The sequence below is a fragment of the Capra hircus genome, chromosome 1 (genome assembly GCF_001704415.2).
Source record: "Capra hircus breed San Clemente chromosome 1, ASM170441v1, whole genome shotgun sequence".
NCBI classification, from domain to species: domain Eukaryota; kingdom Metazoa; phylum Chordata; class Mammalia; order Artiodactyla; family Bovidae; genus Capra; species Capra hircus.
In genome coordinates, this window is record NC_030808.1 from 66,775,594 (window position 1) to 66,802,788 (window position 27,195).

Consider the following 27,195-nt stretch of genomic DNA (forward strand, 5'->3'; position numbering starts at 1 on the left):
GTTTTCTTTTGTTTGGATTTATTTGTTTTAAACTACATTAGACTTTATTTGGATTTTACTAGTTTTTCCACAAATGTCTCTCTCTTTTTTTTGCCCTGTTCTAAGATTCAGTTGAGGGTCCCAAATTACATTTAGTTGTTATTTGTTGTTAATCTTCAATCTGTGACAATTCCTCTGTCATTCTTTACCAGGTTGTATAACTTAAGGGGAAATGCTATTTTATTGTTTCTTTTAACTTTTTATCAGGAGCATTTTTCAATATTATTCCATAAATTTAGCTAACTATATTTTTAAGGTAGAAAAATGCTAATTTTTATCCTTTTTATTATAATTATATTCACTATATATATATGATAATTACACATATATATATATATAATTACATCTACTATTTTTGGCCAGATAAATTAGGGACTACCTGTTTTCTTTTTTTTTTTTAATATTTATTATTTTTTTTATTTGGCCACACCACGCACAGAATTGTTAATTGTGGCATTTAGGCTCTTAGTTGTGGCATGTAGACTCTAGTTCTCTGATCAGGGGTTGAACCCTGGTCCCTTGCATTTGGAGCATGGTGTCTTACCCACTGGACCACCAGGGAAGTCCTTTTTTTTTTTTTTTTAACCTGTTTTCTTTATAGAGATTCCTCATTGCAGGGAATCCACCTGCAATGCAGGAGACACAGGTTCGATTCCTGGCTCAGGAAATCCCTTGGAATAGGAAATGGGAACCCACTCTAGTATTCTTGCCTGGAAAATTCCATGGGCAGAAAAGCCTAGCAGGCTACAGGCCTTGGGGTCTCAAAGAATCAGACATGACTGAGCACACACACATACATTCTCTTTATAAAATAAGTTACTTTAGGAGTTCTTTCAGTGTTTCTATGACTATATGGTGAATTCTATTTTATGTTTTCTGTTGGCTAGAGCAACAAAAAAGAAATTTAAAATTCCCTTGCTTTTCAGTAGAAAAAAGCCAGTTCTGCTTTCATTTGTTGGCTGTCCTACTACACATGTCCTATTTGCATCAGTTCAGTTCAGTCGCTCAGTCGTGTCCAACTCTTTGGGAAAGTGAAGAGGAACCTTTATGGCAGAAAGTGAAGAGAAACTAAAAAACCTCTTGATGAAAGTGAAAATGGAGAGTGAAAAAATTGGCTTAAAGCTCAACATTCAGAAAACAAAGATAATGGCATCCAGTCCCATCACTTCATGGGAAATAGATGGGGAAACAGTGGAAACAGTGTCAGACTTTATTTTTTTGGGCTCCAAAATCACTGCAGATGGTGACTGCAGCCATGAAATTAAAAGACGCTTACTCCTTGGAAGAAAAGTTATGACCAACCTAGATAGCATATTCAAAAGCAGAGGTATTACTTTGCCGACTAAGGTCCGTCTACAAAGCGATGGTTTTTCCAGTAGTCATGTATGGATGTGAGAGTTGGACTGTGAAGAAGGCTGAGTGCCGGAGAATTGATGCTTTTGAACTGTGGTGTTGGAGAAGACTCTTGAGAGTCCCTTGGACTGCAAGGAGATCCAACCAGTCCATTCTGAAGATCAGCCCTGGGATTTCTTTGGAAGGAATGATGCTGAAGCTGAAACTCCAGTACTTTGGCCACCTCATGCGAAGAGTTGACTGACTGGAAAAGACTCTGATGCTGGGAGGGATTGGGGGCAGGAGGAGAAGGGAATGACAGAGGATGAGATGGCTGGATGTCATCACCAACTCGATGGACATGAGTCTGAGTGAACTCCGGCAGTGGGTGATGGACAGGGAGGCCTGGCGTGCTGCGATTCATGGGGTTGCTTTTGCATACATAGAAGTAAGTTCCTGGCATCCCTGGGTATCTTTCTCCCTAGAGGGTAGGTAGTTGTCTGGTCTTGTGGTCATAGGTCCCACCCAACTTAGTAGAAGACCAGTTATCTTCCTGAAATTGCTTTTGTACTCTCACTTTTCATTTTCCAGCAAGGAGATAAAAAGGGACTACCTAGTGAGATAATAAAAGAGCCAATAGGGGGTGTGTACCCTGGAAGCCAATGAAGTAAATTTCAAGGAGATAGCACCCAAATGTATGCTGAGCTCTAGGGACATAGCCCTCATGGAGCCTACATTCTAATAAGGAGGTCCAGGCACCAAAGGACAGTAAAATTAAATGCTTAGTGTGTCAGATGGTGATAAATGTTTTAGAGAAAAATGGAAGTCGGGCAGGGGAGAAAGGGGATGTGATTGGGTGATACCTTCTCTAGACTGTCAGGGAAGGCCTTACTGATCATGTGTGTGTGAGCAGAGACCTGAGGGAAAAAGGAAACACACCTTGGCAATTCTGGACAAGACTGTTTGGGACAAAGACAAAGGTCATAAGCTTGTTTGGCATATCTGAAGAAGATACATAGTACAGAAATAAATTGTAGAAGGATCGTTGGGCAGCTCAGAGGGCCTACTTTAAATGACTGGGCATTAATTTCAAATGAGGCTTGTGTGGCCGAGTTGAGCCTTAAGGCCACTGTAAGGATGCTGGTGGTGAAGATGTGAGGAGGGTTCACTCTGCTGGAAGGTGTGAGCAGGAGGGTAAAATGATGACTCTGTTAATATCTTGAGAACAAGAGCCACGCAGGGGGACCAGTTGGAAGGGTAATGGAGCAACTCAGATGGGGCTGATGATGACTTCCAACTGGGGTGAACGTAGTGGAGGATTTGAGAAGTGGTTGGATTCTAAATACATGTTGAAAGTAGACTTACCAGTGTAGGCAGAGATGAAGTATGAGGAAATTGGAGGAGTCTAAGATCTTTCTCAACTTTTTTTAGCATTAGTAGTTGGGAGAATCAAGCTGCAGTTTACTGAGATGTAGAAGATTGTGGGGAGAGCATTTTGGGCGTAGATCATCAATCTGGCCTTCAGATCAAGAATTTGAAATGCCTATTTGATATAGGATAGACTAAGTTGAAGAACTGATGCTTTTGAACTGTCGTGTTGGAGAAGACTCTTGAGAGTCCCTTTGACTGCAAGGAGATCCAACCAGTCTATCCTAAAGGAAATCAGTCCTGAATATTCATTGGAAGACTGATGTTGAAGCTGAAACTCCAATACTTTGGCCACCTGATGTGAAGAGCTGACTCATTGGAAAAGATCCTCATGCTGGGAAAGATTGAGGGCAGGAGGAGAAGGGGACGATGGAGGATGAGATGGTTGGATGGCATCACTGACTCCATGGACATGAGTTTGAGTAAGCTCTGGGAGTTGGTGGTGAACAGGGAGGCCTGGCGTGCTGCAGTCCATGGGTTCACAAAGAGTCGGACATGACTGAGTGACTGAACTGAACTGAGCTGAAACTATCAGTTTATTGCCTGAGCAATAAATCTGTGTTTTGTCAACCTGTAATGGTATTTAGTCGGGGAAGGCAATGGCACCCCAGTCCAGTACTCTTGCCTGGAAAATCCCATGGACGGAGGAACTTGGTAGGCTGCAGTCCATAGGATCGCTAAGAGTCTGCCACGACTGAGCGACTTCACTTTCATGCATTGGAGAAGGAAATGGCAACCCACTCCAGTGTTCTTGCCTGGAGAATCCCAGGGACGGGGGAGCCTAGTTGGCTGCCTTCTATGGGGTCGCACAGAGTCTGACATGACTGAAGCAACTTAGCAGCAGCAGCAATGGTATTTAGGGTCTTGGAGCTGAGTGAGGTCACCAGTGGAGAGGGATGTTGCTTCAGAAGAAGACAGCCCAGGGGCATTCCAACATTTAGAGCTTGGAGAGATAAGGAAGAACCAGCTAGTAAGGACTCAGAGTAGAGCCTTAGATTTACCAACATGGAGATTTTTGGTGTCTTTTAAAAGAATAGTCTCATTAGAGTGGTGGGGGTAAGTTCAAGAGTATAGACATCTATGTTAAACACACTGTAAAGGGCAGCAGAGAAATGAATGAGTAGCCAGGGGGAAATATGACTACTGAGAAGGTACTTTAAAGATAAGAGATATTAAGGTATTTCTCTGGAATGCAGTGTCCTAATGGATCCAGAAAAAAAGGAGAAATTGACAATGCTAGAGGGAGGGGGAGGAACTGCTGTAGCCATATTCTTGGGTAAGCAAAATGGGATGCAGTCCTCAAGAGCACAAGTAGATAGGTTGGCCTTAGAAAGAAGTATTGACAGCTAATTCTTCAATAGTAATGGAAGAAATGATAAGAGTATATAGATTACAGGTGCAGGTGGTGGGTGCTAGGAGCTTGTGGGAGCTATCTTTGTTTATAGTTCTCAGAAAATAAGAAACAATATTGCCACCTGACAGTAAGGCTAGGAGAACAATTCTTGGAAAATTGAAGAGATGTGATAAATTGTAATACTATTTCCTAGGAAAGGAGAGAATATGCAGACTAGGAAATTGTAGTAGGATTGTTGGACAGCTCAGAGGGACTGCTTTAGGTGGCTGGGCATTGATTTCAAGTATGACCAGTTAGCATGGTTGTGTGTCTCCCTCCTGCCTGTTCTGTTGGGCAAGCACAGGCATGGGCAGAGTTGGCAAAGAGAGAGATCGCCAGAGGTGCAGTTTGCCAAATGTGTACAACTAACAAAGTGCAGGCAAAGAGTAGAGGATTATGTAGAGAGTGATATAACAGTGGACCACGGAATCTAAACCAGGTAAAGGAGAAAAAGAAGCACATGACATGGATGAGAAAGAGTAGTAGGCTCCAAAATTGTTATCCCCAGTGGATGAAGAATTTAGAGTACTGGAAGGAATGAGTGGGAAGGAGAGAAGGTCATGGTTGAAGAATGGGATGCTTGAAATTGGGATTGTGTCATGGATGCAGTTACGGTAAAGATAAGGTCGGAGTTTAACCAAGAGAGTGGACAACCAAGGTAGGGTAGAGGACATGATCGTGGAATAAGAAGTCAGGGGACTGAGAGGCCTGGGTATTGAAAAGGTCATCTCTTGCATTGGAATCACCAGATTTGTGAAAGATATAATGTCCTCAGAAGTAATAATGAACCAAAACAGGTTTAAGCCTGGAGGGTGAATGAGGTAGAGGCAGGTATGTGGTTGGTCTCTAGGCAGTCACAGCTGGGAGTGGTGAGCATGACAGTCAGAATTGGGTCAATGGCTCTTCTGGCCATGATGGAGTACCAGGAACTGGATTTATTCTTCCATCTTAAACTACTCAAAACAGGAAACAAAATCAAGGTATATGAAACAGTGGTTTTCAGACATTGTGGACAATAGGTAGAGCATACTTGCAGTAGGTAGACAATAGGTAGAGTGATCCTTACAATTGCTTCACCCAAAGGTATGGAGTTCAAACAGAGCCCACAGTTTTCCTAAGTTGAGGAGACAGTTGAGATGTGTAAGAGGCCACCATAGCCAGAATTCTTAGGGAAGAATACCAGAGAGGAAAAGAGTTCAAATTGGCGACTCTGCGTCCTGTGGAAAAATACAAGCACACCCTCGACCGCTATGGGTCGGGACCTTTCCATTGTCCAGAGAGGAGATCCTTCCACTTTACCAATGGCTTTACATTTTGTATTACAAAGAGAGCATGTTGTAAAATTGATGGGGAGAGCTATACTTAAACTCCCCTTCTCTTAGTTTTTGAATTAACAAAGCGTGTGAGGGTAAATGATGTAAAAGTTGACCACAATAATTTCCTATAGCAATCTGCCAATCTTCATCTAACATTAGAAGAGCATCAAGTTGTTTCTTATTATATGGAATTACAATCTCTGCTGGCTCTTTCCCAAACAATTCAATACTCTGGGGTTTTTTTCCTTTTAATATCAACGTTGCTATCAAGCCTGGATATGAAGCTACCACTTTTTTAGCTTGAGCGGGAAGATGGATCCATTCTAAGGGACCATTCTGCCACAGAACTCCCGTAGGTGCTGTCGGGGCTGAGAGAGAGTTCTTGATTTGTAGGGAGTTCTTGGGTCTTCAGCTGAACACTGACTAGCAGTTTACACGTGAGGAAACTACTCAAGTCTGAGAAAAGGACTACCAGAAAGGAGCAGGCAGACACTTCTCCCAGTTCATGCAAGTCTGGGAATAGTTCCCATTCCCAACAGCCAAAATGGGAAAACCTCATAATACATAAGAGGTTGGATTGAATGATCAGAAGGGTGCTGCCTCAGCAGTAATGACTAACAAGCGCTAGACTAAAGGCTGCTCTGGTTTCACCTAATAAAACTTAAAAGTACTCCTTGAAAAGATCAAAAGCAACTATATCCCAGAACATTGTTCAAAAATGCTTAAAGGAGTTGAAAAAAATCTATCACCCAACAGGTTAAAATTCAGAATGCCTGACATCCAAATCAGAAGTTACTAAGCATGCAAAGATACAGGAAAATATAACATTTCAAAAGGAGAAAAAGCAATGAGTAGAACAGACCAAGAAATGGCACGGATGATAAAATTAATAGGCAGGGACATCAAAGCAGCTACTATAAATAGATATACTAATGTGTTCAAGAAGATAGAAGAAAGCATGTTAAGGAAAGATACAGAAAACATGAAAAAGACCAACATTAAACTTCTGGAGATGAGGATGTAATCTGTGTCTGAAATCAGAAAAAAACACGCTAGATAGGCTTTAACAGCAGATTAAACATTGTAGAAGAAAAGATTAGCAAACTTAAAAGATGGAGTGATAAATACTATGTAGAGTAGAACACAGATGAAAAAAATGATTTTAAAAACCCCACAAGTATCAGTGAGCAGTACAGTTTTAAGTGGCTAATACATGTATAATTAGAGTCCCAGATGAAAAGAGATTGCCAACATCCACTGGATCTTCAAAAAAGCAAGAGTTCCAGAAAAACATCTATTTCTGCTTTATTGACTATGCCAAAGCCTTTGACTGTGTGGATTACAATAAACTGTGGAAAATTCTGAAAGAGATGGGAATACCAGACCACCTGACCTGCCTCTTGAGAAACCTATATGCAGATAAGGAAGCAACAGTTAGAACTGGACATGGAACAACAGACTGGTTCCAAATAGGAAAAGGAGTACGTCAAGGCTGTATATTGTCACCTTGCGTATTTAACTTATATGCAAAGTACATCATGAGAAATGCTGGGCTGGAAGAAGCACAAGCTGGAATCAAGATTGCCGGGAGAAATGTCAATAACCTCAGATATGCAGATGACATCACCCTTATTGCAGAAAGTGAAGAGGAACTAAAGAGCCTCTTGATGAAAGTGAAAGAAGAGAGTGAAAAAGTTGGCCTGAAGCTTAACATTCAGAAAACTAAGATCATGGCATGTGTTCCCATCACTTCATGGGAAATAGATGGGGAAACAGTGGAAACAGTGTCAGACTTTATTTTGGGGGCTCCAAAATCACTGCAGATGGTGACTGCAGCCGTGAAATTAAAAGACCTTACTCCTTGGAAGAAAAGTTATGACCAACCTAGACAGCATATTCAAAGGCAGAGACATTACTTTGCCAACAAAGGTCCGTCTAGTCAAGGCTATGGTTTTTCCAGTGGTCATGTATGGATGTGAGAGTTGGACTGTGAAGAAAGCTGAGTGCTGAAGAATTGATGCTTTTGAACTGTGGTGTTGGAGAAGGCTCTTGAGAGTCCCTTGGACTGCAAGGAGATCCAACCAGTCCATTCTAAAGGAGGTCAGCCCTGGGTGTTCTTTGGAAGGAATGATGCTAAAGCTGAAACTCCAGTACTTTGGCCACCTCATGCGAAGAGTTGACTCATTGGAAAAGATTCTGATGCTGGGAGGGATTGGGGGCAGGAGGAGAAGGGGACGACTGAGGATGAGATGGCTGGATGGCATCACCAACTCGATGGACATGAGTTTGAGTGAATTCCAGGAGTTGGTGATGGACAGGGAGGCCTGGGGTGCTGCAGTCCATGGTGTTGCAAAGGGTTGAACATGACTGAGCGACTGAACTGAACTGAACTGAACTGAAGGGAAGAGGGCATGGAGTAAGATGAAGTGGGGTAGGAGGGAGCGATTGAAGAAATAATGCCAGAAAAGTTTCCAAATTTGTTGATATCCTTAAATCCAGAAATATAATAATCCTAGTAGAAGAAACAGCATAAACAAAACCACACAGAACAAATTGCAGCCTGAATAAAACTACAGCAAGGCACATCGTCATCATACTGCTTCAACCAGAGAAAACCAAAGCATCAGGGGAGAAGAGACTGGGAGCTTTATTTAGAGAGGAGAGAGTAACTATGATCTGGAAGCAGTGTCCTCAGGGAAGAGGTTTCAGAGGAGTAAAAAGGTGAAGACAGTGTTTATGAAAGAGCTTGATAATGTAGGGATTCCACTGATGTGCAGATTCTGAGAGCTCCAGAAGGCACAGTGGAAAGATTTTGGTGGTTCAAGCCCTGGCAGAGTTGAGGTCAGATTTTAGAATGTGTGAAGCCATATTGGGATAAGGATAACCTGTGAATCTTGGGTCTTCTTTGCCTAGTGTAAACAGGAAAACAGGCACAATGTAAGTAGTCCTCATAGTCTCAGAGGCAGATCCCGGTGGCGAGGCTCTGGCTGTGGGGTATAAGGACAAGTGGTCTATACCAGGAGCAATCAGGGCTTATCTTCACTGTGTGTGTGTGTGTGTGTGTGTGTGTGTGTGTGTGTGTGTGTGTGTGTGTGTGTGTGTGTGTGTGTGTGTGGTGGAGTGGGGTTGGGTTTTTTTTTTTTTTTTGCATTCAATTTTGTATCATGATATTTAGGCACCGATGTGGAGACTGTCTTCCTGTACCCAGTAGGTTCCCAGCAAAGGCACCATCATCCATTGGAAAGGGGCTTCCTGCAAAGTCTGGATGCCATATTTGAGTAGAATTTATTCTTATTATCATATTTAGTTTTCCAAAATTATTCCTGTACCTTTCATCAGATGGTTTTTGCACTCACATCCTAGTACTATAATCACTTGGGATTTATTTATGTGAAGGTCCTAGATGTTTCATAAGCATGTTTTTCCTGGGGAATTTATACTTCTTGCCAAAGTCAGTTGCTGTCTTTTTGAGTACATAAAACTACAGAGTCCTGCCTTGTCAAAATTCAAATGAGATCAAGAAAGCAAGAAAGCATTCTATTCAAAACTGAGCATCAGTTGAGGTGGATTGGGTAATATTTGGCAACAATTAGAAATAAGAAAGCCACAAGTTGTGCCTGTAAGATTGCTTTATAGTAATCAGCTTTTCACAACTTCTTTATTCTTGAAAGTTTATATCAGCTGTTTTGTGCTAGCTTTGAGCAGTAGTAATAGGAAACCTAGTTATTTGGACCTTAGGGCTATACACAATGCCCCACTGCCCACTCGGTGGCTATTTACCTTAATTACAAACCAAATACTAGGAAGAAATAAACATAATGTAGAATGTGAGCCTTATAGACCCGAATTGATAAAATTTTATCCACTATCTCATAAGGCACCCAGTATGACCTTATAAGAGCAACAGTTTGCAAGTTTAGGGTATTTATGACTGTGAATGTACTTTTTATTAATTATTTATTTCCTGTGGCTGTAATGTGGTTTTAAAATCTGCGTTGTTAGTAGAAGCAGTAAATGAGCAGTATGTATGCGTTACTTGTTCCTGAGCAGCACAATTTTCTATGTTATTCCTTCTGCCAAATTATATTAATCATATTCAGATCATATAAAGCTAACTCAGTTCATGTCACAAATTATCCTCAATGTAGCGTGTGTGTGCCTGAGCTGAATCTCAAGTTTATTTTCCTTGCTGTATTTAATCTGCATAATTATAGTTTTGTTGACTTTCAATTTCCTTCAAGCAGAGAAGCCCTTTGGAAACCAAACATTTAACCATCTCCCTTCTGCCAAGAAAAGAAAACTCTGGGGGAAAAAAAAGAGAGAGAAAATTTGCATTAAACAGTTTAAGTCTATTCACTGTGAAATGGTTTCAAGGGTGTTGGGTCTGGGAAAAATTGGAAGAAATGTTGCTACTTTTGCCACATATTCCATATGAGCCACCTCTGGGATGTGGCTGCTACAAAACAGTAAGGCAGCATTAATTTAGCGCTAAGAAACATGCAGCATTCCAACAATAGGAAGATAGAATCTTGTTATATTATTCAGCCACAGCCAGACTATTGTATCTGGTTTTGGTTACTTTGTTTTTACACTTTATATTTTCTTTTGCCCTGTTATCCACATAACTGACCATTGGCACACATTTTCAAAATAGTTGATCATATTTGGGATACAAACGGAAGAGCTATCTGATCCACATTATCTTCTAAAACCCTAAACCATGCTTTCTCTTTTTTTTTAAACAACATCATTCTATAAGTTGAAAGCCATCTGATAAAACAACATTAAATACTATTATATTAACACTATTGTATTAATAATCAAAGGGTTCTAATGGACTATCTCTTAAGACCCTATAACAAATTTGGCCTGATTATGAGATAAAATAAGTAATTGGCCACTTGTCATTTTTTGAGAAAATTTAAAGCAATAATTTATCATGTTAAAAAAAAAAAACTATGGGGGCAGTTTAGAATTTTTTAAATTAACAGCTTGCCTTTGAAAATTGGAAATTTTCTATTTGAGATGTAAAACCAAAATATCTTTTTAAATTATTTTCTATAAATTTTAGTGTTATATCTGAACAAAGCATTATTAGCCATTCATTTCAAAAATCTGGAGCTCATAGAACTTTTTACTCAATCCTTGATGTGATCATTCAGGTTTTCTCTTAAAGTTAAAATCATTTCATTTTCAGCGTGTAGAGTTCTCTCTTCCCATGTTGGGAGTTATAGAGAAAAGCTGTATTAGAATATAATACCAGTATGATTGAGTAAAAAAATCTTTGTTCTTAACATTGACTTACTTGAAGAGAAAATAGAAAATAATCCAGATATTTTTGTTTTCTTTTAGGTCTTCGGATAACTGTGCTTCTGACATCCTTCCTTATGGTTTTGGGAACTGGTCTAAGGTGCATACCTGTATCAGACTTAATGCTTAAAAGAAGGTAAATCATATAAATAACTTAAAATTTTTTCCCCACATTTTTCTGTTATGAGTGTATTATATATGTTTGGTTATAAGCTTTTAATAAACAGTTCCATTTTTAAAATCAGAGGGTCATATTTATGGTAGCATTTTTTCCCCTGACATGGTAAATAATTGAGTATACATTTATTAGTTGTCATATGGAAGATCCTGGACTAATTGTTGTGTAAATAAATAGAGAATAATCTTCATGCTATCCAGGAGCTATAATAACCATGGGAAAATAATAGTGTAACAAAAGGAAGAATAATGTATTAATAGGCGATGCCATAGAAGATTTATAGCATTGCCACAAGAGATTGAGAGAAGTTTTGGCTGAGGATCTCAAAAAGAACATTTCACAAAGAAGAAGATAATTAAAGTAGGCACTGAAGGGTAAATAGAATTTTGATAACTATAGTTAGGGGAAGGATATTCTGGGGTAGAAGAACAACCAAAACGAAGGCAGAGAGGCAGGTAAGCACAGGTTTCTTCTGGGATGGGTAGGTAGCTTCTTTTCTGTATAGCAGCATTTCTGCACCTGGGGTATATGGATTTATTCTCAAGGGATATAGAGTATATGAAGATTTTAGAAATTTGTTTTCCTTTCGGTTATAATATCAAAAGATTTTTTAACCAATAATAATCTGTAATTAAAAAAAAAAACATTTTTATTGACCAGGATGTCAGTTTCCTAGTGTTTATCAAACTGGGATCCTTGGATTTGACCTTAAGAGCCACTGAGAAAATTTTTCGCATTAACAAGGAGCCGTAAATGACTGAAGTTTGAGAGACACTGGTATACAGAATAAAGCATAAGAAAGCAGTATGTAGAGATGGAGTTTAGAAAAGGGTATCCTGATTATGCATGATATTGACACCATCCCTTAGAACCATTATCCCTCACTGGGCAGTTGGGAGCCACTTAGGTTCTTAATCTGAGCAGCAATAGGATCAGACCTATATTAGGTAAGCTATTGATTTGAAGACTGTAGGATTGATTACAGAGGGTTAAGAGTGCTAGCAGGAGACCAGGAAGGATGCAGTGTGAGAGCCCAAGCTGGAGTCATCCTTTTGTTTTGTTTGTTTATTCATTTATTAGTTCATTTATTCAACAAAGTTCACTGAACTCCTCCTGTGTGCCAAGCTCTTTTCTGCACATGGGGAATGCAGCAGAAAACACAGTAGGAAAATCTCTGCCTTGTGCAGTTTACATTCCAGTTGGGGAGACTGGCAATAAACTAGATAAATAAGTTAAATATATAGTATGTGCTGTGGGGAAAAAATAGGAAAGAAGGATTTGAAATAGGACAGAAGTGAAAGGATGGTCAAATTTCAGGAAAAAATGGTTACTGGGAAGATAGCTTTTGAGGGTGAAGCCTGAAGGAGTGAATGGATGGATGATGTGTTATGTAAGGGGCAAGCATTCCAGGCAGAGAGAACGGCAAGTATAAAGGATGGGAAGAGAAGAGCAACGTGGCAGGGAGCCTGGCAGGGCTGGAGCCGAACCAGAGACTTTATGGGAAGAGGGCTGGGAAATGAGACCAGTCATGGGTGGCGACAGGAGTGTGAGACCAGGTCCTTCAAGACCTCGTAAGGACTTCAGCTTTTTTTGAGCTAGAAAATCATCGGCAGCTCTGAGCCAAGAAGAACCGTGGTCACAGGCTGCTTTATTGAGGATGCAGGAGTGGGAAGACCAGGTAGGGAATCAGTGCAACGAACCACAAGAGAGATGATGCTGACTTGAGCCGCAGTGGTGGCAGTGGTGGTGGTGAGGAGTGGTCGAATCTGATTATATCTTGAAGGACTTGCTAATGGATTGAATAAAGGGAATAACAGGAAGTGAAGAGTCCAGAATGACTGTCTTAGCCTGAGAACTTGTGGGAATGGAAAGGATAGCATAGATGTGATAGGGAACGTGTGAGAAAGACATCAGAGGTGATATGACTGAGGTTGCACTCTGGAGACTCTGACATTGTTGATTCCATTAACAGATACACGGGACCCAGGAGGAGAAGGAGTGGATTTTAGGTACAAGATGTTGACTTTTATTTGGATCAGAATTTTTCATTTTCAAAATAAATGCTGTTCATTTTCAGATTTTCAAAATATGTTATCTTTCCAGAAAATTGAGAGTATAAGTGTTTCCTATTTTTAAAGGCAGATATCATTTGGGTTTCTGTGGAATGCTGGTCTTCATATCCTATCTTTTTGAGTGAGATTTTAAAAGATGAGTTTCATTGTGTTTGAAATGTTCTTAATTTTTCAGCTATACAGGTTTTGGGTTTTTTTTTTAAAAGCATCTACAGTTTTTAAGTACAAACTACAGTATAAATTCAATAATGCAGTCTTTAAAATGCTTCCTAGTATTTCTGGTAGCTTTTCTTCTGTATTGGGCCATGTATTCTTTGCTTCTCTCTAGTTTTATATCCCTTCATATCCTTTCCAAATATAAAATTATAGGAATAATAGAGAGTTGACTCTGTGGTGGAGAAAATGGTATGAAAAATAAATAGAGCTCATAAAGAAATGTAAACAAAGATAGAAAGTAAGAGAAGAAAGAAAGAATTCTGAGAGATTGAACCTTTCTTAAAAAGAAAGTATAAATTGAATTTTTCATCCTTTGTGTGTTCACCTATCATATAAGGAATATGGGAATATTATCCCCTTGAAATGAGACTTCATTTATGTCCATGCAATATTTCTTTAGAGCAATATTATTAACAACACACATGCAGCTGTTACAATTAAAATGCTACAGTTAGAATGCTTATTTCTGACTAGAAGCCTTATTAGATTACCACTTTTAAGCTTAAGACTCCCACTTGACACTGAACCGGAAGGAATAAGGACCTTCTGTGCATTTGGCCAGCACTGAAACAAGTATTTAGCAATCTGTTTCTGTGCCCCTGTTTCACTTGAAGCTTTTTGAGCTTCTGACCCAGCCTTCTGAATAGTGACCCAGTACCTTTTACTTCCTGTATCTTAGCTTTTATGAGTCTTAAGACATGTGAGAAGCAGCTTTCTGATAAGCCCTTTCTTCAATCACAACTGTTAATACCACCTTCCTAATGGTGTTTTACCTCTTCATAGTATCAGTATTTCTTTTATCTACATATAGATATGCCACTTTTCTCTTTATTAACACCACAAATAAATAAGGAACTTAGAATAATGAACTATAAAGCATTTCTTCTATGACTGGGAAGCAAATCATATATTAAAAAAATACAAGATGGCATTACTTTATAGTGTGAAATGCAATATGGCATGCCCAGTAAACAATTTACAGACTTCTAGAAGGTGAACTTATAGTAGGTTATATCTGCTTTTAATCATAGGTGTATCCAGTGATTTCCATGACATATTATCTTTCAAATCAGTATAATTTTTATTAATATTAATAATAGATTACTAACATATGATAAATACTTAAATAGTATGGTTCTAGTAAACGTAGATTTTCTAGAAATATACTCCATTGTGAAATGCTTTGTAGCTGACAATCTTAAATTTAAAATGATCATAGCAGAAAAAATGAGTTTTTTAGTAAATGGTTTTATGATAACTGCTTAGCTATCTGAAAAAAGAGTGAGAAGGAGCCCTATATCTGTCCTACCACTTAAGTAAATTCCAGTTGGATTAACCATTTAAGTAGAAAATATGAACCATAGAAATATTAGAAGATGAGACTAATTTTTAATAATCTTAGAATGGCAAAGGCCTTCCAACTAAGACACAAATCTCAGAAGCCATAGAAAAGTATAATACTTTTGACTACGTAAAAGTTAAGAGTATCTGCATGATTAAATATACTATAAAAATACATATATATAGTATAAAACAAAGTCAAAAGAAAAGTTAAAAACTGTGAAATGTTTGCAACAATAAGACAAATGGATAATTTCCTTAATTGAAAAGAACTCTGTCAAATCAATAAGAAAAATAGCAAGTCAGTAGGAAAATGAGTGTTATATGTGAGTAAGTAATTACAGAAATTGAGATACAAATCTTAAGAAAAGATACTCAACAACTTCATCATAGTTAAAGAAAATTGCAAAAGCAATTTTGTCTGATTATTGGCAAAGATGAAAAAGTATGATAATGTACTGTGTTGCCTGAGGTATAGGGGAAAAAATAGGTGTTATAAGTAACTTGGAGAATTCTATTTAGAGGGCATTTTTACAGTATTTATTAAATTAAAAATGTACATGTCCTTTAACCCAATAGTTGTCCTTCTAGAAAATTAGCCCACATATAAAGCTATATCATTTTGGAAGGACAGTCATGTTTGTGTGGTTTTGCTTGTAATAGCAAAAGGCTGATTACAACCCAAATGTCTTCAGCAGAAGGTTAGTGATGATGAAGTATACAGTGAAATAGTATGTAGCTGTGAAAAGGGAGTAAAAGTTCTGTTAAGTGCTGATTTGGAAATATCTCCAAGATATATTGTTGAGTTTGAGAAAAGACAAAGTTATAATGTTATGTTTAATATATTCCTACTTAGAAAAAATAGTGGGAGGGATGTATTTGGCAAGAACTGTTGCTGAAAGAAACCATTACTGTTGGTTGTTTCTGAGGAGGAAGCCTAGGAACCTAGAAGTCTGGGGTGAAAAGATTTACTTTTTATTTTGTACTCTTAACTCTGCTTAAATCTTTACCATGTCCTAATCTCACGTTTTGGAGTGAAAACACTAATTAAGAGAATCTAAAATGATCACAGATCTTCGATAATGAGAATAAGAGAAAAAAAGATGAGACTGCTTTTCTGAGTGTGAAAACGATGAAAGAAATCACAAGGGAAAGATGTGTAGATCTGACTACATAAACCCTGAACCCTCATACTTCTAAGATAAGTCATAAAATTAAAATACAAACTAGCAAAAATATGTTGTAAATATATCTAACATAAAATAATATTAAAAGTATAAGCACTTATGAAAGAAAATGGACATAATAGACATACTTAACAAATGTTGGTTTCTAGATTTCATTATTTAAATCAAACCTTGGGAGTCAACTGCTCTTGACAGTCTATTTATTTGTAAAGGATAGGATAAGCTGTGTAAAAAGATAAAAAATATACAAGTTCAATAAAAAAATTTATTTTTCTCCCAAGAAACAGTCTGAAAGATAATGGGCTGTACCAGACCAGGTAGGCAGCTCTGTTCCAGGGACTCAAGTTCCTTTTCTATTGTTCTAACATCCCCTGTGGTAATATTCCTGTCCAGGTGGTCAAAGCTGATTCATATCATGCTTTCATTCCAGTCCACAGGAAGGCGAAACAGGACATCCAAGGCAAGTGACTACATCTTTAGGTATTGAGCAGGAAACTGTATGTATCAATTCTAATCACATCCCACTGGTACAGACTTAGTCATATGGCCACACCTATCTGCAAGAGGAACTGGACATGTAGCTCAGCAGCCATGCCCCCAGTTAAAATGCAAGGATGCTAAAGAAACAAAAAAAAAGATATAGCTATCACAGGACTGGAAAAGGTCAGTTTTCATTCCAATCCCTAAGAAAGGCAAGGCCAAAGAATGCTCAAACTACCGCACAATTACACTCATCTCACACGCTAGTTGAAGAAGGAAATGGCAACCCACTCCAGTACACTTGCCTAGAAAATCCCATGGATGGAGGAGCCTGGTAGGCTGCAGTCCATGGGGTCGCTAAGAGTCAGACACGACTGAGTGACTTCACTTTCACTTTGCACTTTCATGCATTGGAGAAGGAAATGGCAACCCACTCCAGTGTTCTTGCCTGGAGAATCCCAGGGACAGGGAAGCCTGGTGTGCTGCAGTCCATAGGGTCACAAAGAGTCAGAAATGACTAAGTGACTGAACTGAACATATCACAGTGTAAACAGAGATAGTGGTACAAAGCACTCAATTAAGCAATGCTCTTCTGGGTAGGAAATCTTACCTGGAAGCAAGTACATCTTGTTGAAGATTATGGAAGCCTCATTTTCCCCATGGAATGTCATATTTGGTTTCTTTTTGTAGAAGTGGGAGGATTTGTCCCATGTCCCACGAACAAAGTTGGTTGTAAATTCAGTTCAGTTCAGTTCAGTCGCTCAGTCGTGTCTGACTCTTTGTGACCCCATGATTTGCAGTATGCCAGGCCTCCCTGTCCATCACCAACTCCCGGAGTTCACTCAGACTCACATCCATCAAGTCAGTGATGCCATCCAGCCATCTCATCCTCGGTCGTCCCCTTCTCGTCCTGCCCCCAATCCCTTCCAGCATCAGAGTCTTTTCCAATAAGTCAACTCTTTGCATGAGGTGGCCAAAGTACTGGAGTTTCAGCTTCAGCATCATTCCCTCCAAAGAACACCCAGGGCTGATCTCCTTCAGAATGGACTGGTTGGATCTCCTTGCAGTCCAAGGGGCTCTCAAGAGTCTTCTCCAACACCACAGTTCAAAAGCATCAATTCTTCGGTGCTCAGCTTTCTTCACAGTCCAACTCTCACATCCATACATGACCACTGGAAAAACCATAGCCTTGACTAGACGGACCTTAGTTGGTAAAGTAATGTCTCTGCTTTTGAATATGCTATCTAGGTTGGTCATAACTTTTCTTCCAAGGAGTAAGCGTCTTTTAATTTCATGGCTGCAGTCATCATCTGCAGTGATTTTGGAGCCCCCAAAATAAAGTCTGACACTGTTTTCACTGTTTCCCCATCTATTTCCCATGAAGTGATGGGACCAGATGCCATGATCTTCATTTTCTGAATGTTGAGCTTTAAGCCAACTTTTTCACTCTCCCTAAGAGGCTTTTTAGTTCCTCTTCACTTTCTGCAATAAGGGTGGTGTCATCTGCATATCTGAGGTTATTGATATTTCTCCTGGCAATCTTGATTCCAGCTTGTGCTTCTTCCAGCCCAGGGTTTCTCATGATGTACTCTGCATAGAAGTTAAATAAGCAGGGTCACAATATACAGCCTTGACGTACTCCTTTTCCTATTTGGAACCAGTATGTTGTTCTATGTGCAGTTCTAACTGTTGCTTCCTGACTATGGTTCTTACTCCTGCTGAATCTCCTTTCCTATACTCCTTTTGTGCTCAGCTTATCCCTTTCCTCTTAATTTCATAGTGGCTAAGTGGATGCCATCTGAAAAAAGTTAGGCCTGGGTTGGAAAATAACACCTTTAATTTGATCTTTGCTGCTAGACAGGCTCTCAAAGACATTATTTCCTGCCATTTAAAGATACAGAAGCAACCTGAGGCTTTAAATTCCTAGATTCTCACTAAATTTGGATAGCAGGCCATGGGCAAAGAGAAACTCTGTTAGCAGAGCTCTTGTCCCTTCTGTCTATGCTGGCAAACCAGCCAACACTTGTTTGCCTCCACCTCTCTTGTAGTGCCATCCTAAAATCAGCAAAAGGTGGGAAACAGAGTAGTCTTCTGATTTTTTTCCACCCAGTTCTAGTAATCAGAAGCAGTGGTTTTGCTGTATCTCACAAATCACCTGCCTTTTCGGCCTGCAGCCTAACCACTAAGCCAGTGCCAAATATGTTATGCCTTTCCAAATGCAAAATCCTATTCTGCAGCTAATTTCTCAATCAACGAACAGTTAAGCTGTTATAATGAGGTGTCTCAAAATATAGTAACTCAAACAAGATAGTATTTCTTTCTAATATGATAGTCCAGAGTTGGCAGGGAGGCCTAGGCATAGGCAGCTCTGTCCTACAAGGGACCTAAGTTCCTTTATCTTGTTGCTCCCCTAGGGAGTTGACCTTAGCAGGACAGTCCAGAGCAATGCATCAGCACTGTAGGCACATTTCATCCTATATGAAGAGGGAGAGGGACCGGGGAGAGCAGTTTGTTCTCTTCGGAGTGACCTTGAAATCCTCCTACTCTCATCACATTGGTGCAAACTTGGTAATAAGGCCCCACCTCACTGCAAGGGGAGCTTGGAAATGCAGACTGTAACTTACCCTGGCACAAACTTGGGGTGTTCTGTACCTAAAGGAAATTAAAAATAGTTTATTGTCTCAACCACAGGCAATCTGGCTGTCTATTTAGGAGAAAAAGATCATATTAGATCCTCATTTCATACCATGCACCAAAATAAATTCAGATGAACTAAATGGGTAAATATTTAATTGAAAAACAACATATAGGAATATTTATCTGATCTCTACATAGAAAATTTTTTTCCAAAGTATGAAAAACAGAGGAAAATTATAAAGAGGAAAATTGATAGATGTGGCCACTTACAAATGATTAAGTGTAAACGCTCAAGTCTTATATAAAATGGTATAGAACAGCCTGCCTTCCATATCTGGCATGCAAAACTTATGAATAGACAGGGCCAACTTTATTACTGTTTTGTTGGATTGCCCAACTTTGTATTGCTGAAATGTGCTAGGAGCTCTCTTTTATGTTTGTTCAAATAAAGTTTATGTTTATCCACCATAAAAAAATTAAATGTACAGATTGTTAAGCTTAAAACAGAATTGACCAAAAGGAAAAATATTTGTCAAAATAAGGGCAAGAACAGGTAAATAAATATATATAAATATATTAAGCACTCATTCAAAATAAGAAAAATTGTAGTATACCAATGGAAAAAAAGACCAGTAGTCAAAAAAGAAATACAGATTAAAACAAGGAGTTGCCTTTTGGTCTTACCAAGTGTGGTAGGCAGAATAATGCCCCTATCCCCCAAAGATGTCCACCTTCTAATACCCAGAACCTGTGAATGTATTCTGTTACATGGCAAAGGAGAGCTCCAGTTATAGATGGGATTAAGTTTGCTAATCATCTGACCCTAAAATAGAAAGAGTATCCTGGGTTATCCAGATATGCCCAGTGTAATCATAAACGCCCTTAAATAAGAGATAGAAAGGAAGTCAGAGAGATGCAATGTGAAAAGAACTCAAATCCCTGTTGCTGGCTTTGAAGATAGAGGAAAGGGGCCAGGAACCAAGGAAAACAGGCAGCTGCTAGACGCTGATAGAGGCAAGGAAGCATATTATTCTTCAGAGCCTCCAGAAGGGAACACAGCCATGCCACACTTTGACTTTAGATCAGTGAGACCCCTGTTGGACTTCTGATTTACAGAACTGTAAGAGAATAAATGAGTCTTGTCTTAAAGCCACTAAGTTTGTGGTAATTTGTTAAAACATCAATAGAATACTAACACACCAAATCTGTGTGTGTGTGTGTGTATTGTTTATTTTTCTATTAAAATTGAAAAAAAATTTTTATTTTTATGTGCATATTTTAAAAATATGGGTACTCAGTGCTGGTGGGACAGACACTGCCGACCACTGTTGACGGAATGTAAATTACTTCAGACTCTTCTGAAATATAACTTTGGAGTATATTTCATAAGGGGCTTCCCTGTTGGCTCAGTGGTAAAGAATCCCTCTGCCAATGTAGGAGACAGTTTCAATCCCTGGGTCGGGAAGATCCCCTGGAGAAGGGAATGGCCACCCACTCCAGAATTCTTGCCTGGAGAATTCCATGGACAGAGGAGCCTGGTGAGCTACAGTCCATGGGGTTGCAGAAGAGCTGGACACAACTTAGCGACTAAGCAACAACAAGAAAATCTTCATACCCTCCAACCTGTTGACCCAAAGGAAACAATTATGAAATGGCAAATATTCTCATACAGAGATTATCACACCTGCATTATTAATATTAGCAAATAAGTAGCAAACATTAGGAAAATGTCAAGTGAGTTTTCGTACATCTGTATGATACACTATCAATGGAGCCATTAACAATTATGATTGTAAAGAATGAAATGAAAAATGCTTATGTAGAGTATAAAATTAAAATGATTCAATGCATAAAACTGTTTATTCAGTATAATATCTGTGATTGACTATGCCAAAGCCTTTGACTGTGTGTATCACAATAAACTGGGGAAAATTCTGAAAGAGATGGGAATACCAGACCACCTGACCTGCCTCTTGAGAAACCTATATGCAGGTCAGGAAGCAATAGTTAGAACTGGACATGGAACAACAGACTGGTTCCAAATAGGAAAGGGAGTACGTCAAGGCTGTATACTGTCACCCTGCTTATTTAACTTATATGCAGAGTATATCATGAGAAACCCTGGGCTGGAAGAAGTACAAGCTGGAATCAAGATTGCCAGGAGAAATATCAATAACCTCAGATATGCAGATGACACCACCCTTAGGCAGAAAGTGAAGAGGAACTAAAGAGCCTCTTGACGAAAGTGAAAGAGGAGAGTGAAAGAGTTGGCTTAAAGCTCAGCATTCAGAAAATGAAGATCATGGCATCTGGTCCCATCACTTCATGGCAAATAGATGGGGAAACAGTGGAAACAGTGTCAGACTTTCTTTTTTTAGGCTCCAAAATCACTGCAGATGGTGATTGCAGCCATGAAATTAAAAGACGCTTACTCCTTGGAAGGAAAGTTATGACCAACCTAGATAGCATATTCAAAAGCAGAGACATTACTTTGCCAACAAAGGTCCGTCTAGTCAAGGCTATGGTTTTTCCAGTGGTCATGTATGGATGTGAGAGTTGGACTGTGAAGAAGGCTGAGCGCCGAAGAATTGATGCTTTTAAACTGTGGTGCTGGAGAAGACTCTTGAGAGTCCCTTGGACTGCAAGGAGATCCAACCAGTCCATTCTGAAGGAGATCAGCCCTGGAATTTCTTTTGAAGGAATGATGCTAAAGCTGAAACTCCAGTACTTTGGCCAACTCATGTGAAGAGTTGACTCATTGGAAAGGACTCTGATGCTGGGAGGGATTGGGGGCAGGAGGAAAAGGGGACGACAGAGGATGAGATGGCTGGATGGCATCACTGACTCGATGGCCGAGAGTCTGAGTGAACTCTGGGAGTTGGTGATGGACAGGGAGGCCTGGCGTGCTGCGATTCATGGGGTCGCAAAGAGTCGGACATGACTGAGCGACTGAACTGAACTGAACTGAACTGAACTGTGCCTACATCTTAATTGAGAGATGCATTTAAAAAAGGGAAAAGGAAGACTGAAAAATCAAAAGATTAGTAATGATTATTTGAGTTACTGAATTATTGAACTTATGGATTTTTGTTCTTCTCTATACCCTTATTTTCTACTACAAGTATATATACTTTTAAAGTAAGAGAATAAAATAAAAGTTATGAGACAAGGAAAATGTTAGGAGACCAAGTAGGGGGAAGTAGTAGGTCTCTCTCAGACCAGGGCTAAGTCCGTTTTTCCCCTGTGCCTTGCTGAGAGATTATCGCATTTGGCCTCAACAATAATCCTGTGAAATAAAGTACCTTTTGGGAAATTGAAATAGAAAGAGAGTAAGTGGTTCACCAAAGATTATAGAGTTAATAAATTTAGCTAAGGCTAGAAGCTGTCTTTTGATATCTAACCAATATTCTTTTTTATTGTGTGTTTTTATGAACTTTCTATAACTGTTCGTGAGAAGTTATTATTATAAGCTTCTTTAGGACCAAGACTATAGTACTTATTTTTATATTACCTTTAATGTCTATCTGAAGATGCCTTGACCATAGTAGATATGCAGTAGGTATTTTTAATTGAATCATAATTGGCCAAAATTACTAAAGGGTACAAAAGGGAAATAGATTTTCATAAAAGAAACTGAGGCTATGGTAAAAATCTTTAGAAAGCCCATTCTTTTTCACCGTTTCACTCTGTTTCTCCCTTCCTAACTTTTTTCCTGTAATTAATTCATAACATCTCTGATCCTTTTTATTATCTCCTTACACTAATAAAGGAAAGCTATTACTAGCACTTTGGACCATTGTCAATATCCAGGAAATTCCTTAACACAAGAGTTTATTCTCATGAAGGATGATTGAGAATTGGAAGTTGAGAGAAAGCTTGTGAACCACTGGCATGTTAAGTGTTAGAGATGAGTATTTTTATGGATTCTAAATCATTAAAATGCATTGAATTTAAGAGTACTGGACTTAAAGTTAGGAAATAGCTGCAGTTTCTAAAATGTTGACTCTTTAATGTTATCCCCAGTGCTAGTCATGATTCTCTGCACATAATAAAAATATGCTAGCTACTGCATGCCTTTAGATCTGAGAACCTTGGGTTATTTCAATAATCAATGATTTTTATCATCACTGTTAGTTACAGAGAACCTTCAGAATGAGGCCTTGTGGAAGAGTGGAAAGATTCGTGGACTGATGAAATCAGGTTTAATTTTGATTTCCGGTCTTGTCCTAACCATTAGCTAGTATGACTTTGGAACTCCCCCCACTAATATTTTCTGGAGAAAGAATGTTATAAATAAGTTATAAAATAAGTGCAATTTAAAATATATTATTAGCTTTTTTGGAACTCAGGTTTGTTTTTTTTTTAATAAATTGAAGAGAATAGGTTATCTTGCTGAGGTTTGAAGTCTCTTCCAACTGTAAAAATTCTAATTCTGAAGCATCATATTATTCTAAGTAGAAAATAATTTAAGAATCCTAGGTATTTGTTCCAGAATGTCAGAAAGCAAAAGATTGGGATGCAAAATATCATTACATACAAGCTAAAATGTCAAGCTCGTGAGAAAACATGAACTTAGAGGTCTTCAGTTTGAACTTTAGCTGTTGGTATTTGTTTGAAAAGCTATAGTATATTGAATCATATGAAAAGAAATGCAGCTGTGCATAAATGCTACACCACATGCCCCTGAGCCCCAGCCTCTCCACAACAGGAGCAGTGATTGATGTGCACAGGACCAAGGCAAACAGCCCACCATGGCAGGGGTCCCCAGGCTCAGCAGTGCTGACGCTGGGGGACTGCTCCCACTTCCTAGCCTTTACCACCTGATTCTACCAGTGCTGGAGAAACTCCCAAAGCTCTGATCTAATCTTCTCAGCCCACTAGGGAAATTCCCCTATTTTCCACCTGGCTTGTAGGGAAGGCACAAACTAGGCCTCAGAAGTAGGCTGCTGCTGCTGCTGCTGCTGCTAAGTCGCTTCAGTTGTGTCTGACTCTGTGCAAGGCTCTGCCATCCCTGGGATTCTCCAGGCAAGAATACTGGAGTGGGTTGCCATTTCCTTCTCCAGTGCATGAAAGTGAAAAGTGAAAGGGAAGTCGCTCAGTTGTGTCCGACTCTTCATGACCCCATGGACTGCAGCCTACCAGGCTCCTCCGTCCATGGGATTTTCAGTAAGGAGAAAAATATTGACAAAGAAAAAAGACCCAAGAAAGAAGGGAAGAAAAGGAAATTCGGTGGGCTGGGGGAGAGAAAGAGAGGGAAAAAATTAAGGGGCCATGGGAGGAGGCTGGGATGAAGGAAAGCCTTGCACATGTGTCACGTCTTGAGCTGCAGAGGTCAGGACACCTGCAGCCTCCTAACCAATATATGACTACCCATCTTCATCAGAGGGAGAAGGCAATGGCACCCCACTCCAGTACTCTTGCCTGGAAAATCCCATGGACGGAGGAGCCTGGTAGGCTGCAGTCCATGGGGTCGCTAGGAGTTGGACACAACTGAGCGACTTCACTTTCACTTTTCACTTTCATGCACTGGAGAAGGAAATGGCAACCCACTCCAGTGTTCTTGCCTGGAGAATCCTAGGGATTGGGGAGCCTGGTAGGCTGCTGTCTATGGGGTCACACAGAGTCGGACATGACTGAAGCGACTTAGCAGTAGCAGCAGCATCTTCATCAGGCGCAAAGTTTCAGGTGAGGAAGCCAGGGTTAGACCCCTTGAATTAACCAGTTTGCTTCTCAGAAGCTCTGTTATGCTTCAGAGCTTATCGCCCAGGAGACAAAACTACGTCCGCGTACTGCTAATTTCTGCCTGCCCTCCTGTGGTGTACAGTGCTTGAGCCAGTGCTGAAGCCTTGACCTTGCTCTTACCACCCTCAGTGTCTTTTTCTAAAAGTTTTGTTTCCCAAATTTGGGGGAAATTTTGTTTTTTGTTTTGCTGACTATAAGCTTTTTAAAACCTAAAAGTGGAACTGATGTGATGTATGTGGTGGAACCTTGTGAGCTTTGAACTGCGTGATCCCAGTTCTCTGTTCTTAGATTCTAGAGAGCATGCCCACTCTCCTCACTCTGGGGAGTTTAGAAACCACAGTCCTGACCCACAAGGAACTTAGCTGATAACTGCAAAACAAAACTAAAGCACATAGTGATGATCCAGAAAAATCAAGTTATGAGATCTACTTTACTTAACGGAAGATTGTGGATAACACCTCTTTTGTTTTTCTGTGTTTTTTTTTTTTTTTTAAACACCCAACTCAGATCAATAGTTACAAGTTTCTGAAAGCCATCTTCTTTCAGGAGTGCTTTGAAAGCATTAGGACAATCACAACAAGTTGCATTTCTCTCTCAGCACATGAAGGCAGAGAGACTTTTCTGTTCAGACTGTTCATTTAAGCTGCGTGTTTTTCCTTTTCACACTGTTAAGCTTATGTACCTAATGCCTGTGTTTTTGACAACTGGAATGAAGGGTCTAAATGTAAATTTCCATTTTCTTACACGTCTGACTTCCATCCTCAACAGTCTGCTGAAATTGCCTCTGCTCAGATTATGGAAGACCTCCTTGTTACTAAGGAGCTTATGTTTCAGTTAAACCTTCTTTCTGTTTGATTTAAAACTATTGGCACCTCACTTTCCACTTTTTCAAACCCTTTTCTTCTTAGTTACTATGATACCAGCCTTTCTTGCTTTTCATTTTTTTTCTACCTCTGTAATTGCTCCTTCTCAATTGTCTTTCTAGACTCTTCTTCCTCTGACTGTAAAGTGATGGTTCTCCAGAGTTTCTTCTTCAACCCCATCATATATGTCTCATCTCAGACCTCTTGCCTTAGCCTGTGACCTGTAGTCAAACACTTACTGGACATTTTTACAGAACTATGAATGTCACCCCCCGACATCTAGTCATTCACGTAACCATTGTACCACCTCAGCAGCCCTCCAAACCATCCCTTTTCTGTACCCACTGTTGTTGCCAGTGCCAGCAAATCCTTGTCCTAGACTCCATGCCTGAGGGGGTTCCACTCTGGCTTTCCTTCAGCTCTGCCATTCCCTATGGGGTGAGGAGTCTGTAGGGCCAAAGGGGCGTGTCTGCCCTGCCCCTTACCACTTTCTAGCTACACAAGACCCCAGCAGCCCCTGCACTGCCTCTTTGCCAGGCCTGTTCTTCCAAGGATGAACTGCATCCCTGGATGTGCTCCCTGGGCCCAAAGGGTAGCTAAGGGGCAGCTGTTTGGAAGGGGATAGATAGAGCTTGGATGGGATTGGGCCTTCAGGTCCATGTGCGAATACTGTGAAGCCCTTGTGTTGTAGACCAGAGTCAGAGGTCAGAGGACAAGGAAGGCGGACCACATTGATACTCTTGTCACAGGCCTCACAAGCTTAGACTAGTTATTGCCTTATTTTTCTTTATATTCCTAATATAGTGCTGGTAAGTGACTCTTCAGCTACTCTACTTAAAAAGAGTTTTAGCTTTTTAATTTTAAATTTGCATGCACCTCTTGCTATCACAGTCCCTACCCAGTACACAGTGAATACTCAGTACATGTTGGTTGAATGAATTAAACAACACACAGCTTGTATTGACGAATTTATAATTATTTCCAGAGAAGGCAATGGCACCCCACTTCAGTACTCTTGCCTGGAAAACCCCATGGACGGAGGAGCCTGGTGGGCTGCAGTCCATGGGGTTGCTAAGAGTCGGACATGACTGAGCAACTTCACTTTCACTTTTCACTTTCATGCTTTGGAGAAGGAAATGGCAACCCACTCCAGTGTTCTTGCCTGGAGAATCCCAGGGACAGCGGAGCCTGGTGGGCTGCCGTCTATGGGGTCACACGAGTCGGACACGACTGAAGTGACTTAGCAGCAGCAGCAGCATAATTATTTCCTCTTCTTAATTGTCATTTTTAAAGAATTTATGGTAATGTTGTGTATGATTTTATTGTGTCTTAGGGCCAACACTTTTTCAGGAAAAAACATACATCTAGTTTTGCATTACTATTAAATGGAAAAACTAGACTTTATATATGTGTGTGTGTATGTATATATATGTAACTTAATTTTATTTCTAAATATAGTTTACAAACTAATTTCTTAAAACAGGGTAAGTTAATGGTAGGTGACAGAAACCTACGTCAGGCAAACATGAAAATCTTTACATCACAGATTGGTGTTGTGCCGTGGTCACCGGATGGCAGGGCTTATAACCAGTTAGTAAGTGACAAGTCCTGAGGGGTTGTAGGATACAAATTCAGGAAGGAAGAAAACTAAGTTCTGGAAG

At 39.7% G+C, this 27,195-nt stretch overlaps 1 protein-coding gene across 1 annotated transcript in view; it reads left to right on the forward strand.

The window, feature by feature from the left end:
• DIRC2 (disrupted in renal carcinoma 2) overlaps positions 1–27,195 on the forward strand; it is a 98,241-nt gene that overhangs the window by 2,069 nt on the left and 68,977 nt on the right. Inside the window, exon 2 of the mRNA XM_018045690.1 lies at positions 10,861–10,954. Coding sequence (XP_017901179.1) covers positions 10,861–10,954 — 94 coding nt within the window. The remainder of the gene's footprint in view (positions 1–10,860; positions 10,955–27,195) is intronic.